Raw genomic sequence first — 22,985 nt, 5'->3', positions numbered from 1 at the left:
GTTGATCAAATTTTTAAATATACATATTGCTAATAAAATTACTTATAAAAATTTCAGATGGTCCACAACGCTTTTTAAAAAAATGTTTTTCTAATGCAAATCTTACCAGATTATTTGTCTAAGGACCAAACTAATTGTGACATTATTCATGCAGTTTGTAGGAAGATAGGAAGCTGCCTTATAATGAGTAAGTCAACTTTCAACTTTCCTCTTTCAACAAGCCTTTTAGGTTGAGACCTATCCCGGTCTGCGTCCATGTTAGAATTGCTTAATATGTTTTTAAATAATGTTTTTAACCCTTTTAAAACATTAAAAACATGTTTTTAATGCTGTTTTGTTTTAATGTATTTTAAGATCTGTTTTTATGATGTTTTAAAGTGTTTTTAGCGCTTTGTTTACTTCCCTGGGCTCCTGCTGGGAGGAAGGGCTGGATACAAATTAAATAATAAATAAATAAATAAAGTCCATTGGTCCATCTAGCTCAGTACTGCCTACACTGACCAGAAGCAGCTCTCCAGGTTTTCAGGAAGGAGTCTTTTCCAGCTTTATCTGGAATTAAAGGCATGTGCTATACATCTTCCACAACCTGTGTGAACTTTAAAAAAGTAAATAGTAGCTGTCCTCCCGCACCATGTCCAAATCTGGATTGGTACCATGGGGTGGGGGGAGTTAAGGTTTGGCTTTTTGCTCGTTGTGGTCCTGATCCAGACCCCTCCCCCACAACCACTATATCCAGAGGAAAGCTCTTGCTGGAATCAATCCGACCTTTCCTCGTAATGCAAGTAGTAGCTCCTCCCCTCAGGCCTGCTGCCATGCTCCTGAACCAGATCAGGCTCCCTGTGACTGCTATTTAAAACATTCTTTACCATGTGTGAATAATGTCACTTCCAGTTTGGCCTTAATATTTTATTTGATTAGGGGACAGCCTGAGTTGAAAGGCACAGGAGAAGTTAACTAGAAATGGTGGCAACCCCCAACACTTGGTAAGTCATTATATTTTGAAACTCACCTATGATTGCAAAGACAACTTTGACTGTCCCTTCAACAATCTCCAGGTGCTCAAAGCAACGGTGTGCATGGCCATTTTTGTTTAGTTTCCTGCTGTGGTATTTCAGCGAATATTTCACAGACCACCAGAAGCCAAAGAGTATGAAGAAACTGCCTGGAAGAGCATGGCCCTTAAAATTTGCCATTCTCTCATGAACCCTACACGGGGAAAACAGAAGCTAGTTTAAACATCCTGGCAGTGATGGACTCCATAAAAAGCATGCAGATTATAATAGTGAGCTGTGAAACAACAAGGTGACCAGAACTTAATGGGGAAATAACCTCCACCCTCCTTTTCCTGGTGCGACTTCTGGAGGCACCACATTGGGGAAGACTGTTCTACAGCATCAACCTATTGTTTGTCTATTCATTGTCCCCTCCTGTTATGGTTTTGAGCAGGAACAGGGGTTCAGACGTAACATAACAAAAGTCAGGATACATTTATTTTTGTCCTTTTAACGACTTCTCCTATTTACTCGGATATAGCACATTAGTAAACAATAGCAACATAAATGGCGTAGCTGCTAGCTACATACATACAAAGTCTTTTCACAAGATGTGTTTCCTTTAGATAACCAGCGTATAGTCGTAGTATCATCCAGGCGTTATCATCTGCAGCATTCCATTCAGACAGGCACAATCATGTGTTCCTTATTCCCTCCTGCTGCTGGTACACTGTGCTGCTTTTCTTCTCATGATGACTAAATGCTTTCTTCCCTTTAAACAGTCCCACCTGTTCCTTCTCTTAGCTATTAACCCTTTATGATACTAATGAAAACATAAGGTTCCTTTGTAAAACAAACACATACATTAACATACCCCTCCTGGTTTTTTTTTTTTTTTACAATGGATCAGAGGTGTTAATCGGTTTTATTGTTTGTTCACCATGCCCAGCTGTTTCATAAATTCCTCATGTTTTTCTGTGGTAAGAGGTTTAGTAAAAATATCAGCAATCATCATATTAGTGGGACAGTAACGTAGGGTTATTAGGCCTTGTTGTACACAGTCTCTTACATGATGGTAACGAATATGAACATGCTTAGTTCTATTAGTCCCTGTATCTGTAATACAGTATTTGCTAACTTGATACACGCTTGATTATCCTCATATACCGTGAAAGGTGTTTTTACATCTATCTTTGTGTCAGAGGTCAATTGTTTAAACCAGAGAAGTGTACTGCATGCTGCTGATAGGCTTATATATTCAGCTTCTTTGCTTGATATTGCAACCACTCCTTGTTTTATGCTATGCCAATCTATTATTATTATTTATTATTATTATTATTTATTATACTTTTATACCGCCCGACTAGCAATAGCTCTCTGGGCGGTGAACACAGAAGATACAATAAAATCACACAATATAATACAGCAAAAACATAAAAACAATCTGAGATCAATTAGAACAAAATTAAGTTAACTTAAATGAAATGAAATGAAATGAAAATGCCTCGGAGAAGAGGAAGGTTTTAACTTATTACTGAGTCATGATATTTTATTACAATGCCTGAGGTTGATTTTCTGCATATTTCATCTGCTGCGTGGTGAGCATCAACATAGCATATTAAATCGTTATTTCCAGCAGCAGACAAACATAAACATGTATGTAGAGTTCCCTTTAAATATCTGAGTAGTCTTTTAACACTATTCCAGTCCTTTAGGGCTGGTTTTTCTACTTTTCTACTTAGAATACCCACTGTATTGCATATGTCAGGTCTGGTTACTTTCGCAATGTAGAGCAGTTTTCCGATAATGCTCCTATATAGTATGGGATTATCAAAAAACGTTTCCTCTTTCTCCTTTTGAAAGTTCACTGTCATTGGCGTTTTGACGGGTTTGCAGTCTTGCATGTTACTATCTTGCAATAGCTGCTCTATTTTGTTTCTTTGATGGAGAACAAAACTACCATCACTTTCCCTTTCGATTTCTATGCCTAGGTAGTGTTTTACGTGTCCAAGGCTTTTTAGTGCAACAGTCTCTGATAACTGGGTTTTGAACTCAATCTTGTCCTTATCTGATTGGCATATCAAAAGAATGTCATCTACAAACAATAAACAATATGTATAGCTTTTTCCATTATGTTTGACGTATATACAGGGATCAGCAATACCTTGTTTGAAACCCATGGATTCTAACAGTTGGTTTATTTTGATGTTCCAACATCTAGCACTTTGCTTTAGTCCATATATGGATTTGTTTAATTTGCATACTAAGGTAGGGTCTGTAAGAAAACCAGGAGGTTGTTCCATGTATAACGTTTCCTCTAATTCCCCATAAAGAAAAGCTGTTTTAATATCAAAATGAAATACTTGTAATTGTTTCAAGGCTGCTATTTTCAATAGAAGTCTGATTGTCTCATGTTTTATTACTGGTGCAAAAACGGCATCATAGTCGTCTCCATATTTTTGACTATAACCTTTTGCAACCAAACGTGCTCTATATCTTTCGATGTTACCTTCTGCATTCCTTTTTATCTTGTAAATCCATTTACAGCCTATTGCTTTTCTATCAGGGGGTAATGGAGTCAGTGTCCAAGTGGAATTTTGTGTCATGGCATTGATCTCCTCTTCCATGGCCTTTTGCCAGTTCTGGGCTGTTTTTAGGGGTAATTTTTCTATATCAGCTAGTGTTTCAGGTTCTTTATCGGCACATACTTTCTTTACTGTACTTATCTGGAATCTGTCAGGAGGTTTGATCTTTGTGATCTCCTAAGAGCTCTTGGGGAAGGACCCATATCTGGGCTTACCTTAGCTTCTTCCCCCTCCTCTTCCTGTAATCCCTCGGAATCCCTTACCTCATCCCCGTTTTCCTGTTTTATCTTAAGTTCTTGCCTGTCAGGCGGGTGATGTGATTTGTCTTTATATATTTTTTGTGGGTTGAGCTCCTCGATTTCTAAATTCACTTCTGTGAACTGTCCTACCTCCTTCCAATCTTGTTCAAAGGCTTTTACGCTTCTACTCACTATCAGCCTTTTTTCGGCTGGTAGCCGTACTCTATAATAAGCATTTTTGAACCCTACAAGGATTCCCTTCTTTGCTCTTGGAGCCAATTTTCCTTTTCTTTTTGCTTTTGGAATATGTATCCAACATTCAGAACCAAATGCTTTTAAATGACTTACTTTTGGTTTATTGCCATGAAATACCTCAAAAGGTGTTGTATTAATAGCTCTGGCATATAATCTATTTTGAATATAATTGGCGTATATAATGCATTCACCTCAGAATGTTACAGGAAGTGGTGAGTCATTTATCATTGCTCTCACCATATCCTGCAAGTATCTGTTTCTTCTTTCTGAAATTCTGTTCTGAGATGGGGAATAAGGTGCTGTTAATGCATGTATAATCCCCTTTTCAGCTAAATAACATTCAAACGTGTCTGCTGTGAATTCCCCTCCTCTATCTGTCAATACATCAGCTATCTTTTCGTTATATTTTGCCTCACTCCATTTCACAAAATGTCGGAACGTCCGTTCAGCGTCCTCTTTTCGTTTTAACAGGTAAATGAAACCAAAATGTGAAAAATCATCAACAGTCACCATATAATATCTAGCTCCCCCTATTGTTTTTTGGAATGGGCCTGCTAGGTCTATATGTAACAACTCCAAGATTCTTTTGGTGCTTCTTTCACACGTTTTCGGAATGGGAGCTGTTGTCGCTTTTTGCTCATTACATATATCACATTCCATAAAAGCATTGCATGGTTTTAATCTCATGTCTGTGCATAACTGTGGCATTTTACTTATTGTTCTAAAGTTGGCATGTCCAAACCATCTGTGATATAAGTGTATACAATTATCATGTGGCGGTTTGTTGGTTATTTTACCTGCTTTTACACTGTTTCTTGTACTACTATTCTTCACAATGTACAATGCCTCTTCTAGCTTTCCTATCGTACATAGCCTTTTTCCTTGTAGTATTTTACATACTCTGTCACCAAACATTACTGTGTAACCCATGGAGTCTAGTTTGGATACAGACATTAAATTGTTTTCCAGCTGAGGAACAAACAAAACATCAGTCACAATTGTTCCTAGGCTGTTAACAAAAATGTTCCCCCTACCGTCCACTTTTCTTCGTGTGCCATCTGCTAAGATAACATACTCACTTGTAGAAACCATGGATTCAAACAGTGTTTTGTCCTTAGATAGGAAATGAGTGGCTCCAGAATCAACTACCCATGTTGTGGCAGCTGTTGTATCTGCTCTTCGATATTGCGTCTTCACGAGATGCGCAGAAAAAGGCTTTTTCCAGTATTTTCCTTTGTCTGTGGGATTATAACCCCGTTTCGTTCTTGGGCAATTTCTTTTGATGTGTTGGTCGGATCCACACTCATAACATCGACGCACGCCGTATATTCTGGATGCGTTGTCATTTTGGTTTTCATCTGTTGCAGCTCTGCGCCGTTGTCTGGGCTCCATTATCTAGCTTTGTTCCTGCTGCCTTTCCCATTCTTGTAGTAGTTTCCCTGTGACATATTCCAGGGATAGATCTGCTTCTGCTATTGCTTCCATGGTACAGATAAGAGTATCCCATGACTCGTCATGGGATGAGAGAATGATATACACCTGATGCAGAGGGGTGTAGGTCATGTCTCTTTCTTGTAAGTCTGCAAAAAAACGTTGCAGTGTTTTCAAATGGGCCGGCAAGGAACCTCCTTTGCTTAATCGTGTCTGATATAAACGTCTTGCTAAATAAACTTTGCTTCCAGCTGTTTTTCTTACATAAATATCCTTCAAGGCAGTCCAAACAGCTTTCGCAGTTGTTAACCCTCTTATCATCGGCAATTGGCTGTCCTCCAAACCAAGAATAATAGTGGCCTTGGCTCTTTCTTCCTTTCGAAGCCATTCAGGGGGAGGATCGTCTGGCGGATCTTTCTCTATGGGATCCCATAAATCCTCCCTGCGGAGCAGCATTTCCATTTTTACTCTCCAACATGCATAATTCCTCTCAGTTAACCACTCTAATGGCATACTAGAGCTCAAGGACATAGCCATTTTTTCTATTTATTTTATTTTCGTGTTTGTCTTCTTTCGTGCAACATGAGCACTCGGTCCCACTGCTGTGCAATGGTGCCCCCTTCAGGCACAGCGCTGGCACCTAGGGTCTGGGCCCATAACCTTTGTTATGGTTTTGAGCAGGAACAGGGGTTCAGACGTAACATAACAAAAGTCAGGATACATTTATTTTTGTCCTTTTAACAAGTTCTCCTTTTTACTCATAGCACATTAGTAAACAATAGCAACATAAATGGCGTACATACATACAAAGTCTTTTCACAAGATGTGTTTCCTTTAGATAACCAGCGTATAGTCGTAGTATCATCCAGGCGTTATCTGCAGCATTCCATTCAGACAGGCACAATCATGTGTTCCTTATTCCCTCCTGCTGCTGGTACACTGTGCTGCTTTTCTTCTCATGATGACTAAATGCTTTCTTTCCTTTAAACAGTCCCACCTGTTCCTTTTCTTAGCTATTAACCCTTTATGATACTAATGAAAACATAAGGTTCCTTTGTAAAACAAACACATACATTAACAGCTTCAAGCCACATGATTAGTCCTCAGGAACATCCGTATTTCTCAACAATTCATCTTGTAGGTGTAGTGATAACTGCTATTAGTGAAGCCATATGTTCAACTTTACAAAGACAGTCCTCCAGGGTTTATTCTAAGCTTTTTTTCCTACTGCACAAGCAGCCAGCACACTGCCTGCCCCCAAACTTGTCAGGTAATTTGTCCCATAATATACTATTGCGTCTTTTTTGTGACAGTACTCACCAATATGCAGTACCAACACCTCTTCTTTTGCTGTCCATGCCAGCCATTTTGTGCCGGCACCCACAGTACTTTTATCAAGATATGAGTAGTGGCACCTCATTTTTTAATAAAAAAGTGCTGCCTATTAATATATGAGGATTATTATGCGGATCTGAAAGGTGCCAGCATTTATCTTCACTTTCTTATCTTTTCTCATCTATTTCTTTTTTAGAAACTAACTCCTTATTAAACCCCATATGCTCAACTGCATAAAAACTTATTTCACACAGCACAAAAAGTTTTGATACTGCACAGAATGTGTCTAGCTGCACATCAGAATAAACCCTGCAGTCATCTGTTTGAAGAGCTGTCTGGTCCAAGTCCAGTTAAACAATATAGAACCCTAAAAAGGGAGAGCAGGAGGGGCCTTGAAGTTGCCCATCAACAATTAGCATCTGGACAACTGAATGAGCAGGTACACAGGCCAACTGGTCACAGGCTTCCTGCTATGGTGATGTCTGGTATTCCTATCTAAATCATAGTATTTCTAAATTTGCACCTATGCAAATCTGTGTCCTCTTTTGTGGTTGATGTATAAGTGGGCCACCCTAACTGTTATAAAGGGTTCAGAAGGCCAGTGCACTAGCTATGCATGCCTGGGGCACAAATACCTTTGCTTAGAGAGAGAGAAAAGGTGGCTATTTGATAACACCAATCAATTATATGTATATCACCCCTTCCTCTGAGAGGACAGAACACAAGGTTATTCCCCCTCCCATTTTATTCTGAGTGACACCAATCCTATAAATGAACTGAAATGTTGCTGCAGTTCAAAACATGTACTTTTCTGAATTTTACAATGCAATTCTTCAACCAAAAATGCTACAAAAAGTGTATATTAGGGGGCAATTAACACAAAAGTGTGTGCATTATTAAAAAAGGTACAAAATGCATTATGTTAGGGAAATGGTTTATGAATTGCTTCCGATAAAACATCTCGAAGCAATTTCACACTAAAAACACCAGCAATTAATTTCACTTATAAAAGCAATGAGAGCAATTACAAAAAACTATTAAAACTCATATATATATATAAATTAAACAACTCCATATGTAAAAACAATTTCAAATCCAATACAGATACAGACTGGGATAAAGATCTCAATTTAAAAGGGTTGTTGAAAAAAGGCTGCTAAAATGCAATAGAAATGGCACCTGTTTGACAACACCAAACAGTCAATTACATGTCCAAAAGGAAGGAGGTCCAAAGGGTAAATGCCACCATGCTAAAGACCCAAATCCTTTTTGTATGGAAAGGGCCTCCTTATGAGATATCTGCAAGAGGCTCTTTTCTACACAGCACATTAGTTAGTTGTATTGGAACATACTGTACATTTTGGAATGTGCAAATTTGATGGTTTTGGCTTTAAATGCTAATGGGATCAAATTTCTCCCCCATCCCTAATCAGCACCCTCATCCATGATCAGATCATAAATGACTGAGGTCTTATAATGTGCTGATCTGGCGTTAAACAGCAGCATGCATAGGTTGGTGGGCACATCAGAGAAGCAACAAAGAGTTCTGCCATGTGGGGGATGGAAGTGAGGAACTGTTTTTGCAAGGAAACATGCAAGTTTGCCTATTCCAACAGAAACAAGGTGTAAATAGTCTCTCCCTCACCTCCCCATGCCCATGTCTTGCCATGATCACTGAAACGGGGATGGCAACACTCATGTCTCTCCTCCTGAAACAACTCATCCCCAAAACATAACATAAAACCAGAACCCAGTAATATAATCAATGTCAGTTATCCCACAAGGTATTGGGCTGATCAGAAAGTTTTATTAAAAATGTACAGGAGCCTGCCAATCCCTGCCACATGAGAACATATACTCCCACTCTTGTCTCACACTTATGCTAAGTAAAGACTCTCACCACGAAGGCACCTATCTCTTATCATACAATTCACAGCACAGACTTCCAGTGCCCTCACCTTTGGGACAACCTGTTTTAGGTGTAACCTCACTGGCACCAGGCCCACTGCCTATGAGCTGCTAGGCTTTTACGTCCCTTCATCCAATCAGCTGATGTAAAAGGCTGCAAAATTAGATGCTGCCTCTGTCTCGGTGCTGAAGCAAGGTAGGGGTCTCATAGCATTTATAAGGGACCTCAGCTGTCTCAAGAAACAGTAGTCCAGGGAGGCCAAAAGAGCATAACAGATGGGAATAATCACTCCCTGGGAGATCTTCTCCAGTCCCACTATGCTGCAGCTCTTATTAAACAAAAGTTCATACAAAAATGCACATATTAGGAAAATATACATAAAATACATGTGTGTTTTTGTGTGGACTGTTAAAAAAAGAATTGCAAACTAATGCAGAAGTTAGGTGAAGTGAGCTCAGATTGGAAAAATGAGAATCCGAGAAAAACTGAAATTGTCAGATTCATCAATCCCTAGTTACAACTAAATTTGGTGGCTAATCAGAGCAATTAACACTTTGCTGAGAATCTTGCCACACCCTAGCAGGCAAGTTATTTTGTAGGACAACTCTGCATCCCTCCAGGAATGGGTTTGTAAAGCAACCCAAGTGGACAATGATATGACTGCTTTTCATGTGAACATTGCCAGACCATGTTGAACAAATCAGTCCTAGTTACTCCCTTCCACACAGAGCTGCTCTCCAGTGGCCATGCTGGCTGGGGCTGATGGGAGTTGTAGTTCAAAAAAGTAACTTTTCCAAGCTCTGCGCAGGGGGTGCTCTCAGCCTGATGATGTAATCAGCCCAGAGCCATTTTAAGTTCAGTTGAGTAGCTGAAAAAATGGAAATGGAGTGCCTTCAAGTCGATCCTGACTTATGGCTACCCTATGAATAGGGATTTCATGGTAAGCAGTATTCAGAGGGGGTTTACCATGGCCTCCCTCTGAGGCTAGTCCTCCCCAGCTGGCTAGGGCCTGCTCAGCTTGCCACAGCTGCACAAGCCAGGCCTTTCCTTGTCTGCAACTGCCAGCTGGGGGGCAACTGGGCTCCTTGGGACTATGCAGCTTGCCCATGGCTGCACAGGTGGCAGGGAACGTAACCCCTGAGCCACTCACTGTGGGGGTGATCTTTAGTTGGCCCTTGACACCCAGGAGACATGAGCGGGGATTTGAACTCACACTCAGGACTCCCAGCCAGGCTCTCCTCCTCACTGTACTATACCAGCTCAGTTGAGTAGTTAGATTGAGTCAAATGATATGTAGGAAAAATGAAGAACATTATAACAGGCAGCAATTGTTTAATAGAAACCTCCAGGTTTAGAGACAATATTAGGGTGGCCCTGTATTCTACTTTACACAGGACAGTCCTTTATTTGAAGAACTGTTGAAGAACAATCCTCAATATGAGACCTCTGTTTGAAGGGCTGTTCTTTAGAATGTCTGGTTTAAACTTAAAGAAGAACAGAAGAGCAGGAGGGGCCTTGAAATTGCCCATCGACATCTGGGCAGCACATTTAGCATTGGGGAATCCTTGTCAAAAATTTAAAGGGGGGAAAGTAGACTGCACTAGTGCTGTATTATGAACACCACAGGCCCATTGCTAACCTGTTCAATAATCCGGTCTTTGTCACAAATGCTTCAATGTCGTTGTCATAAAAAATAAATCAAAAGCAGAGACAAGTACAGAGGTGCATGACTGTTCTACAACCTTTCTGCAGTCCGCTTGAATGGAGAACCCCTGTTCTAGGGTGCCTACTTCATTCAGATGAGGTGCGGGCCAGCTTCTTGACCACTGACCATTACAAACATTGTTCTCAACAGAACAAAACCTGTGTTCCTCTGTGGTGGACTGTTATGAAAAACAGTTTTGGTGTCTTGGGGTCTTCTCCTCCAGGATATTGATAACCTTCTGAGGAACTCCAGAGTTCTCTGCATCAGTTTGAAAATGACTGTGATATCAAAACTATAATCATTTTTCATAAAAAAAGTTTTACTTAGAGGCCTGACATGTGCTTGGTGACACTTTCTAAGGTCTCAAGACATGCTGGTCCTGACACCGGCCTCTAAGAGCCTTTTGCCTCAGGCCAAATTCCCTAAATCTCCTCCCGAGCTAAATTCACTCTAACAACACAACCCAGCTATTGAATACCATCTACCCAAACCCCAAAGGTTCTCCAGTTGCATTTCTGGGTGCCTGGAGAGTTGAGCTGATTTTTAAAGCCTGCTTGTTGTGTCCTTCTTCCGGTAAGGCCTTTACACAGGGTAGCCTCTTAGCTTAACCCAGCCACCGGCTCCCTTCTTCTGGTCTTTGCCAGCAAAGCATAGTTATGACACCGGGGAAGAATAGCTTAATATTCAGGCCTCAGATGTCCCCTTTCACCTCAGCTTTCTGTGGCCTTTGCCACACACCTCCCTCATCAACTGACTTTCCCAACTGACAAGTGTCCTTTCTTTGCTGACTAGAAACTCAAGCCAATCAGAGCCTGCTGTTTCCCAGACCAATCAAACATAATTTACTTAATCCAGAACCACCCCACCTATAAATACTCAAAGGGATCATTTGATCATTTGATCATTTGAACCTATCGCCGAGCAGCTACTATTAAGCAGGCCTGGAATATAGCAACAGCACAAGGCCTCGAAGTTGGGCAGTTACCACTGACATCCAGAGGTCACAGAAATCTTTTCCAAAGCCCCAAACATAAACAGACAGACATATACACAGCATTTCTCCACACACTTCCCCCAGAGCCACAATTATGCACACGCATAACACTGTGCTATAGGATGCCCTTAAATTGCTGTTGTGCCACTCATTCCCCCTCTTCAGGGGGAAGTAAAGTAACGGACACATAAAAGTGTGTGTTATGACATACATTCTTAAAATGCACACCAGAGGGCATTCTCTTACCTTTCCTTATCTATAATTTGTGAACAATATATGAGTGAAATATTTCTGACATTGTTGTGTGTTTTTTAAAGCACACTCTTCAATTTCCATTGTGTCGAACATTTGAGCAAACAGTCAAAAGGGGGCAGGACTCTGCAATCAACTGTACATTATGCTGGAGTGCTTTGTTGTTGTCTCATTGCAACACACACACACATTTGGCTGCTGAAATAGCCAAGTCATCTTTCCTGGGGAAGGAAGGAGAGTGATCGAGCTGAATGCCAGAGACAGCAGAATGACCACTAACATTTTCCTAACCAGGATAGTCTGATTTCTGGAATCAGAACACACAGCTTGGTCTAAGATTAACCAAGTTTTTGGAAGGGCCATAACTCAGTGGTAGAACATCTGCTTTGCATGCAGAAGGTCTCAGGTTCAATCCCTTCCATGTATGGGTAGTAGGGTTGCCAGGTCGGAACCATCCAAAAACCTGAGAAAATGGGGCGGGCCTTAGTGATGTCATGGGGCGGGCCCTAGTGATGTCATGGGGCGGGCCCTAGTGATGTCATTAAACATGATACATTGTATCAACCACAGTTGCTTGGAGCATACCATTCAAAAAAGAATTCTCTGACTGGAGATTAAAATAGAAATCTTACCTAAAATAGGGTGTTCCTAGGTCCATCTGAAGTGACAAGGTCATTCTTTCTCACAAGCTTAGGGTGATGCAAAATGGACTGCCTTCAAGTTGATCCCAGATAGTGTCTTCATGGTATGCAGTATTCAGACAGAGGTGGTTTACTATTGCCCTCCTCTGAGTCTGAGAGGCAGTGACTGGCCCAAGGTCACCCAGTGAGCTTCATGGCTGTGTGGGGATTCGAACCCTGGTCTCCCAGGTCATAGTCCAACACCTTAACCACTATGCCACACTGGCTGTCTTTTTGAAAGCATCCTAAAATTCTCAGCATGTAATCCCCAAACAGTTCCTGTAACAATACATTGCCACTGGTCTCCCCTCTTTATACCCCCAGACAAAAGTCTGGATGAAGAGGTAGGTTTTAACTGGCACTTAAAACTAAACAGAATTGGCACCTGCACCATGGTGCCACCACTGAGAAAGCCCTTTATGGAACTTCCATGTTCACAACCAGTGTGGCACTGAATACCAGTTGCTGGGGAGCAATCATGGAAAAAGGGTTCTATCTTCATATCCTGTTTGTGGGCTTCCCACAGGCATGTGGTTGACCATTGTGGAAAATAAAACACTAGGCTAGATGGTCCTCCGGTCTGGTCTGATTTGGCTGGGTATTTGTTGAAGAACATAATCACAGTGAGAGGGAGACAAGGCTAGCAGAAGGAACATCTTGCAAGGAGCTTGCTTCTCTTTCCCTTCACCCTGCACCCCCCCCAAATAACTGTTTGCTCCCGATGCCAGTTGCCCTGAGGCTGCAGAAATAGGAGGGGGGAGGGAGGACACTGGCCCATCCATTGACCCAAGGCAGAAGAGCTACCAACTGCTGTTCAGGCAGGAAGGCCTGCAAAGGAAGGTCAGCCTGGCCTGAAGTGGATGTAACTGATTCTAGCTCAGTATTGTCTGCCAGGTCACAGTTCAACGCCTTTAGGGAACATTTAATCTAGTTTACTTGCTTCTGGCAAGAAGGGTTTACGTGCCCTCAGGCCAGGCCATTATTGGAACAAAGAAGCTCAGTGTTGCAGAGATGTTAGATTGGAGCACAGATGGATGCCCCTGAAGGCAGCAACTGTAAGCATGCTTATTAAGGAACTAAGCCCCATAGAACTCAATAGGACTTACTTCTGAGTAGATATGGTTGCAGCCATGTTAAACAAATTAAACCAGAACTATCACTAGAAGCTAAAATGATGAAACTGAGGTTATCATACTTTGGACACGTAATGAGAAGACATGATTCACTAGAAAAGACAGTAATGCTAGGAAAAACAGAAGGACATAGAAAATGAGGAAGGCCAAACAAGAGATGGATTGATTCCATAAAGGAAGCCACAGACCTGAACTTACAAGATCTGAGCAGGGTGGTTCATGACAGATGCTCTTGAAGGTCACTGATTCATAGGCTCGCCATAAGTTGTAATCGACTTGAAGGCACATAACAACAACAATACCTGGGTTAAAAGCTTCACCCACAGCATTTCTTAATATAGTGTTGGCCAATACAAAATGATCTGGGGATTATATAAGGAGGGTAATTGGTCCATGGCATACTCCATGTTTTGCATGTAAAAGTTTCCAGGTTCAGTCTCTAGCATCATCAGATAACAATAGAAGGGCCAGGAATGAGGGCGCTTCTGCCTGAGACCTTGAGATTTTTTTCTAGTAATGATTGAAAATATGGTTCCAGATGGTCCATTTGTATTGCTTTCTAGTTTTTTATATATCCATACTTTTAAACTCTAACCATTGATGTGTGACTAAATGTTCCACATCAATCTTATCTTCTTTCATGTTTCTTTAATGATTGCAGAAGTGCATATGCTGGCAAACCTTTGCAATCACTTTAGGAATTTGTGTCTTGTTTGTTTTGTAGGGAGGAACCTAGAAACTTGATACAAGCCTTAGATCCTTCTAACCTGATCCTTATCCCATATAGAGCATGTAACTAGTGAAGTGGGATGTATTGCGTTTATGGTATCTCCCTGATATCAGATTATCTGATCCCAGAAAGTGTGGGAGAGGCCCAGGAAAATACAGCCTTCAAATAAATGTAGTAGACTTGTACCTTTTACTCTGAGGGGAGGAGGATGAGTGTGATGTCCAGAAGTCTTCTGTTTTATTCTATTCTGATTGCAAGTAAAATATTCCCTTAATATCATGGTTGCGTTCTTGAGCTCTACTTCTGTAGTGGGGAAGGAGTGATCCATGTGACAAAATCATTACAAATGCACTAACGCTAGCACTGAGGTGAAAGTTCTAACAGAAACATTTCTCAGCAATGTTCAGGGGCATAAAGGAAAGGAGAAAATTGTTGATGTTTTTCAGAGACTGCTGAGCCCCATCGCGGCCGCTGTCACCCAGCAGTGCCCACAGCATGAGGGGTGAAGCAGCCAGGTGTCCTTTCCGGAGCAGGGGAACTGGCTCCGGGGCTAAGAAGGAGCCGGCCCGGCATGCCCTCCACAGCTCCTGCTCGGACTGCCAGGCCGTGTGGGCGCCGTCTCGGCAGCAGTTGCTAGGAGACGGCGTCCGAGCGGCCTGCCAGCCTCAGCAGGAGTGGAGGCCGGCCAGAGCCAGCTCCTTCTTAGGCTGCTCCGGAAAGGACAGCCGGCTGCTTCACCCCTCATGATGTGGGCGCTGCTGGGTGGCAGCGGCCGTGATGGGGCCCCCTAGCCAGAGACTGCTGAGCCCCATCGCGGCCGCTCCCGCCCAGCAGTGCCCACAGCATCAGGGGGTGAAGCGGCCGGCAGTCCTTTCCTGAGCAGGGGAACTGGCTCCGCGCCGGGGCCTAAGAAGGAGCCGGCCCAGCCTGGCCTTCGCTAACACCACCTCTTCACGGCTCCTGCTCAGACTGCCAGGCCGCGTGGGCGCCGTCTCGGCAGCGGTTGCTAGGAGACGGCTTCCGAGCGGCCTGCCAGCCTCAGCAGGAGTGGAGGCCGGCCAGGGCCAGCTCCTTCTTAGGCCCGGAGCCAGTTCCCCTACTCCGGCAAGGACGGCTGGCCGCTTGATCCCTCATGCTGTGGGCACTGCTGGCTGTCAGCTGCCGCGATGGGGCCCCCCAGGCAGAGACTGCAGAGCCCCATCGCAGCCGCTCCCGCCCATCGGGGCCCACAGCATGAGGGGTCAAGCAGACACCCGGCGCTACTGCTGGGGAGGGCCCTGCAGGGGCAGCGACTCGACGAAGGCGCCCACGTTGTAGCAGACGCGGCCCAGGAGACGCGGCCCAGGAGGCTGCTGTCACTCGGCCAGGCAGCTACGGCCTTCACTCATCACCCTCACCTGTACTTGTGTGGGCGGTGGGAGCGGGCAGGGGCTGCTGCTCGGGGGGGCTGCAGGGGGGGCGGCTAGACCTTGCAAACGACTATGGTGGCAGCTCAAGTCCTCCTGTCTCTCCAGTCCCTGCCTCAATGAGAAAGGGCGGGAAGGCGGCCAGCCACAGCCGTCACGCATGCGTGTGTCAATCACGCATGCGTGCCTGAGGGAGACACTCAAAAGCCGGAGATCAACATCTTCAAAGAAACAATGGCCGGAGGCTGGAGACGGCCCCCTTTTGCCAGAGACTCCGGCAGAAAACCGGAGATCTGGCAACCCTAATGGGTAGCATTGAGAATGCCCCCTGTCCAAAACCCTGGGGAGTCACTACCAATTAGTGTGGTCAAACTAAGTTAGATGGACCAATGATATAAGACAGCTCTCCTAGGTTTATATCTGATGTATTACACCAAAATACATGAACACCATTTGTTCCCGACGAAGAGTTTTAAGAAAGTAAGATATCTGAGCCAGCAGGCTTTGTTGCCCTGGATCTAGGTGCCAAGGTCTGACCCTAATGGCACCACTGGGTCAACCCGTGGGGATGGACCATAGCTCAGTTGTAGAGCCATGCTTTGCATGCTGAAGGCCCCAGGTTCAATCCAATTAGGGTGGGGAGAAATGCCTGCCTGAAAACCCTGATAAGCCGCTGAAAGTCAGTGTGGACGATACTGAGCTAAATAGACCAGTAGTCTGTCTCAGAATAAGGCAGATTTCTATGTTCCTAACCAGATGCCTACGGGAAGCCACAATCAGGAGATGTGCTCAATTCTTACTTTGGCTCAGTCTTCTCCCAAAAGAGGGTCTATGACCTTCCTGGCAAACATGAAGTTGAAGGTGCAGGATTGTAGCTTGAGATTGATGGACAAATGGTCAAGGAATACCCAATCACTTTGAACAAGGTCAAATCTCCAGGGCCAGTTGAGCTGCATCCTAGAATATTGAAGGAACTGGTTGAAGAACTTTTGGAACCACTGTCTATTATCTTTGCGAAATCTTGGAGGATGGGTGAAATGCCTGATGCTGGAGGAGGGCTAATGTTGTCCCTATTTTCAAAAAGGGCAAAAAGGAGGAACCGGGGAACTACAGACCAGTCAGCCTGACACTGATCTCTGGGAAAATTCTGGAGCAGATTATAAAGCCGCCAATCTGTAAGCACCTTGAAAATAATGCAGTGGTTACTAGAAGCCAACATGGATTTATCAAGAACAAATCCTGTCAGACTAATCTTATCCCACTTTTTGATCAGGTAATCTCCCTGGTAGACTGTGCAGATGCTGTGGACATAATATATCTCGACTTTGGCAAAGCTTTTGACAAAGTGCCCCATGATGTTCTGATTAGCAAGCTAGCTAAATGTGGGCTGGATGGAACAACTATCAAGTGGATCCACAGTTGGCTCCAGAATCATACTCAAAGAGTGCTTATCAGTGGTTCCTTCTCAAACTGGGGGGAGGTAACAAGTGGAGTACCGCAGGGCTTGGTCCTGGTTCCAGTGTTCTTCAACATTTTTATTAATGACTTGGATGAGGAGGTGCAGGGAATGCTTATTAAATTTCAGATTATACAAAATTAGGAGGGATAGCTAATACCTTGGAAGACAGAAACAAAATTCTGATAGGCTCTTGATAAGCTGGAGCATTGGACTGAAAACAACAGAATGAAATTAAACAGGGACAAGTGCAAAGTTCTACACCTTGGAAAAAGAAACTGAATGCACAATTATAAGATGGTGGATGCTTGGCTCAACAATACTACATGCAAGAAGGATCTTGGGATTGTTGTTGATCACAAGCTGAATGTGAGCCAACAGTGTGATGTGGCTGCAAAAAAATGCAAATGCTATTTTAGGCTTCATTAATAGAAATATAGTTTCCAGATCGTATGAAGTATCTATTTGGCACTGGTTAAGCCTCATCTTGAATACTGCATCCAGTACTACACCACCACACTTTAAGAAGGATACAGACACTTTAAGAAGGATACAGACAAACTGAAATGGGTTCAGAGGAGGTCAATGAGGATGATCAGGGTACTGGAAACAAAGCCCTATGAGGAGAGACTGAAAGAATTGGGCATGTTTAGCCTTGAGAAGAGAAGACCAAAGGAGATATGATAGCACTGTTGATATGATATGATAGCACTACTTGAAAGATTGTTGCACAGAGAAGGGCCAGGATCTCTTTGTGATCATCCCAGAGTGCAGGACACGGAATAATGGGCTCAAGTTACAGGAAGCCAGATTTCAACTGAACATCAGGAAAAACTTCCTAATTGTTAGAGCGGCACGACAATGGAACCAATTACCTTGGGAGATGGTGGGCTCTCCAACACTGGAGACCTTCAAGAGGCAGGTGGACAGCCACCTGTTGGTATGCTTTAAGTTGGATTCCTGCATTGAGTGGGGGGTTGGATTTGATGGCCTTTTAAGCCCCTTCCAACTCTACGATTCTCTGAGACTTTGATTCTATTCTGTCAATAAGCCCCTCCCACTGTTGTTCCCCAGCAAATGATATTCAGAGGCATTCAGCTGTCATAACTAGTAGCCATTGACCTTATCCTTTGATGAAGCAGAGTATACACTTCTGCCCTCACTCTTCAGTGAAAGTTTTATTACGCAAGGAAGAGTTTTTTGCTTGTTGGTAGAGATGACTGATTGCTCAACCAAGTGCTTCAAGGTCACGGTCTTCACCTGCACATGCAAACAGGGCCTCTGCTGTGTCCTGAGATTAGTTACTAAGGTGAACTGCAGTCATTCAACCAGACTTCCCCAGCAAATCAGTTCCTGGTTTATATGTAGTGAATCTGTTTGCTCTTTGTTTTAGCCATGCTCATGAACAGTAGGAAAACACCGGTCGTGTGGAATGATTTTAGCTGCAGAGATTAAATTAATTTGCTCCCTCTCTCCCAAAAAATTTAAAATAAAACTTTGTTATATATTTCCCAGCTGTTGTCTGAATGGTTGCATATTTCCCAAATGTTATTTGATACCTGCATTTGACAGCTTATGCAATTCTGATTTCTATGTCTGATTTCTTGCAGCATTTAATAGACAACATGCAGTGACTCTTAGCTCTCACCATCTGCCAATTAGCTACCAAGCTGAGTTCAAGTTATTGGTACCGGTGTACAAAACCCAATTGTCTCGCTCCTGCCCCTTATATACCCAATGAGTCACTGCACCAAAGGGAGCCCAGGGCAGCAAACAGATGATAAAGCACTAAAAACATCTTAAAAACAAAACATCTTAAAGAAGCATTCCAGTACAGACGCAGACTGGGATAAGGTATCTACTTAAAAGGCAAGAGGAAGGTCTTCAGTAGGATACATACTGGGACCGCTGAAACCTCTCGCCGCTTGGAGACTGGGCACCTTCTTAAAAGGTGGTGTTATCATTGTTGTTTTATGCAGCCCTGCCTCCAAGGAATTCAGGGCAGCACACATGATCTACCCCTTTGAAAGGCTCTTCCTTAACAATCTAGTTAAGTGTTATAACAGGGCCTTTCAAAGGGGTGGATCATATGTCCTGCCCTGAATTCCTTGGTGGCAGGACTGGATAAAGCAACAATAATGATAATATCTTCTTTTTTCAGGAAGGTACTTCATGCATTATTTGCTCATAAAGCTAAGAGTACAATGGAGCCTCTATATCACAAGATCTTAGATGGCTGTCGCAGCAGGGCAAACAAGCAAAATGATATATTGGAGGTCTTCCCAGGGGCAGATTTATGCAGAAGCTAAATACACTACATCTTAAGGCCTCAGATTATGACGAATCTCCAACTGCAATTTTTTTTTTTACTAATTTTCAACTTTCACATAATCACAAAAGTGTTTAATTGCATTTTATGCCGTCAGCAAAACACACACAGTGCATGTCATATTGCCTCTTCCGTTTTGTAAGTGCTAAAGTGCGTATAACTGCTTTTGTGTTGCTGTATGTTAAATGTTTTCATATAAGCTAAGGAAGAAATAGCAAAATATTTTCATTTAAAGGTATATCATATGCATACAGGCTTATCACAAGATATAGACTTTACTTAGGTGTTTATTTTTTAGTGATATCCTTGTCCTGTGCTTTTTTGGTAGAAAAGGAGGTGCAGGTACACTTGCCTTCATAAAATTGCTGTGGGTGCCAGCACAAAATAGTTGCCAATGGCAGCCAAAAAAGAGGTGCCCCTACTCCGCACACAAAAAAGCCCTGTCCTCGCCTATATACTGGTATATATGCAAATATAAAAGTTTATTATTTCTATTTTCATTGAGCTTTCTGTTTGAATAATACACATTTTTGATAACGCTATGGGACCTCTTAAATTTAGCTCACAGCCTCAACATGTCTTCATCAAGCCTTGTTTTGTCCTTATTTGCTCCCTCTTTAAACCTGTAACATCTAAAATGCACTGTGTACACACCATTCATTTTAAACACATGGCTTCCCCCAAACTGTAGTTTACCCTTCAGAGAGCTACAATTCCCAGCACCCTTAACAAACTACAGTCCCCAGGATTCTTTGGGGGAAGCTATGTACTTTAAATGCATGGGGGGTGTATACAGCCTGTTGCATTACTTCTGGCTTTTTATAATGAATCATCAGGAAAAGTGCATTGTAGCACTGGAAAAAGTACAGAAAGGGGCAATTGAAATGATCAGGACTTTTCCTAGGTGGAATGTCTACGATGATTGGGGTTTAAAATTTTAGGCCGGACTAGATGGGTCTTTGCCATGATCCAGCAGGACTCTTCTTATGTTTCCATGTTCTTAGCAGTTGCTGGGGAGCAACAGAAGAAAAATACTATTTGTGTAGTATTTTTCCAAAAGTACGTTTCCCAAAAGTGTTTTGTTGGCCACTGCAGGTAACAGGATGCTGGACTAGATGGACATTCACTAATAGGCAAAAAATCCTTTCGGTTTAAGAACGTACCTATTGCCAACAGATGTTTCTATCAAACTTTTAAAAGCAGGGAAACTGGGCAGCTATAGGGAATGCACAAGGAGAGCAGGAGACCTGACCTCCTCTCTGAGACATTGTCTTGTCCCTATTCCTCTCACAGAGCTACAACCCCCAGAATTCTCTGAAAAGTCGGATGACTGTTAAACCACTCTGGCCACTGGGGCTCTGTTAGGGGAACAGGAGTCTCCTAACAACTCTCAGCACCCTTCACAAACTATACTTCCCAGGATTCTTTGGGAGATGCCATGACTGTTTGAAGTGGAATAAATGTCTGGTATAGGTGTGGCCCCGATTAGCTAACAAGAAGAACTAGCATCCAAAACCAGGGAAGAAAGAGGGACGGAACCCAAGATGCTAGAAAAATATGTATTTATTATATAATGAAAGCCCAACGTGTTTCAGCCTGTTAGTTTTTAGGCCTTCATCAGGGGCTGTAGATAAAAAGGCAGGAACAAATTTACTTTCAAGAACATACGATATCTTACATATAAAATCTATAAAACAATCTTATCACTTACAATGCAGGCTGTCAAGAAGTATCCTCAAATGAGCAATCAGCTTTCAACAATGTAAACGCCTCAGAGTGAAGTTCATTAGGCATGTACACGTATATACAACCAAAAATCATGATGACGGTGGAACCACTTAACAATTATTACTTATTACTCTATGACAACCACCTGGAGGTGGAAAGCATGTAAGGGAACCTGGATATTTTCTGAATTTCATAGGAGCGGAAGAAATTTGAGCTCCTCATTAAGACCACTAGGGGTCATCATTTTCAAATCCAGAACCCATGACATCTCTCTCCTTAACAAAACATGATCATTAATCCCACTTACTTTTTCTAAAACCCAAAACCTAAGATCGGCAATGGAGTGGTGACAATTAATGAAAAAATCCACTAAGGGCCCCCCAGACCTCTTATTTCTGATATTGCTGAGATGTTCTCCTATACGTCTTTTAACAATTGCCGATCATAAGTTTTGGGTTTTAGAAAAAGTTGTTGTTATGTGCCTTCAAGTCAATTACGACTTATGGCAACCCTATGAATCAGTGACCTCCAACAGCATCTGTCATGAACCACCCTGTTCAGATCTTGTAAGTTCAGGTCTGTGGCTTCCTATATGGAATCAATCCATCTCTTGTTTGGCCTTCCTCTTTTTCTACTCCCTTCTGTTTTTCCCAGCATTATGGTCTTTTCTAGTGAATCATGTCTTCTCATGATGTGTCCAAAGTATGATAACCTCAGTTTCATCATTTTAGCTTCTAGTGACAGTTCTGGTTTAATTTGTTCTAACACCCAAGTAGAAAAAGTAAGTGGGGTTAATGATCATGTTTTGTTAAGGAGAGAGATGTCATGGGTTCTGGATTTGAAAACGATGACCCCTAGTGGTCTTAATGAGGAGCTCAAATTTCTTCAGCTCCTATGAAATTCAGAAAATATCCAGGTTCCCTTACATGCTTTCCACCTCCAGGTGGTTGTCATAGAGCAATAAGTAATAATTGTTAAATGGTGCCACCGGCATCATGATTTTTGGTTGTATATACGTGTACATGCCTAATGAACTTCTCTCTGAGGTGTTTACATTGTTGAAAGCTGATTGCTCATTTGAGGATACTTCTTGCCAGCCTGCATTGTGATAGGATTGCTTTATAGATTTGATATGTATGATTTCATATGTTCTTAAAGTAAATTTATTCCTGCCTTTTTATCTACAGCCCCTGATGAAGGCCTAAAAACTAATAGGCTGAAACGCATTGGGCTTTCATTATATAATAAATACATATTTTTTCTAGCATCTTGGGTTCCGTCCCTCTTTCTCCCCCAATTAGCTAAGCCAAGCAGCTGTTAGTCTGGCTTTTAGAATACAGACAGCTGGTTCTTACTGAGCATGCCTGCACTTATCATGGACTCCAATGTTTATTTTCTTAAATTAATTAAAAATCAGCCATGAATTTTAAAAAAACTTTTAAACTGCAGAAGATGAAGGTCAGAGTATGCGGCAAGGTCAGTAATAAGATTACAGGTCTTCTGTGAACATGGCTGATTTTTAATTAATTTCAACATATTATGAGACCACTGACAGAAAAAAGTCCAACAGGGGTCTGGATGTTTTCCCTCTTGTTTTAGACTTTGAACTCTGAATTCTCTCTGAATGTTTTGTGTATCGTCATGAAAGAGGGTTCTTAAGCAAGCATTTCTCCGTTCAGGACTATAGGTTTTATAAGATTTTGTTTTGAAATGAGCTTATGGGAAGCAGCAGAATGGTATGGTGATATTTTCAATATAACGTGGCAGAATGTAAAAAATCCATACTGGCTATAAAATATAGCCACTCTTGTGGCTGTATAATTTGG

General features: G+C 42.4%; 1 protein-coding gene across 3 annotated transcripts in view; it reads right to left on the bottom strand.

The window, feature by feature from the left end:
* The window catches only part of TMEM45B (transmembrane protein 45B), a 36,045-nt gene extending 14,850 nt beyond the window's left edge, over window positions 1–21,195 (bottom strand). The window contains exons 1-2 of one of the 3 annotated variants that reach the window (XM_061592518.1): window positions 21,143–21,195; window positions 1,010–1,206 (exon numbers count right to left, since the gene is read on the bottom strand). In XM_061592518.1, coding sequence (XP_061448502.1) covers window positions 1,010–1,193 — 184 coding nt within the window. In that variant the 5' untranslated portion in view covers window positions 1,194–1,206; window positions 21,143–21,195. Of the gene's footprint in view, window positions 1–1,009; window positions 1,207–1,583; window positions 1,712–21,142 lie in introns of those variants that run through there. The other 2 variants (XM_061592516.1, XM_061592517.1) reach the window with 2 other exon arrangements.
* Window positions 21,196–22,985: the final 1,790 nt, after the last annotated feature.

Source organism: Rhineura floridana, chromosome 12 (genome assembly GCF_030035675.1).
Source record: "Rhineura floridana isolate rRhiFlo1 chromosome 12, rRhiFlo1.hap2, whole genome shotgun sequence".
Lineage (NCBI taxonomy): Eukaryota > Metazoa > Chordata > Lepidosauria > Squamata > Rhineuridae > Rhineura > Rhineura floridana.
This window is presented reverse-complemented; position numbering and strand designations above follow the sequence as displayed.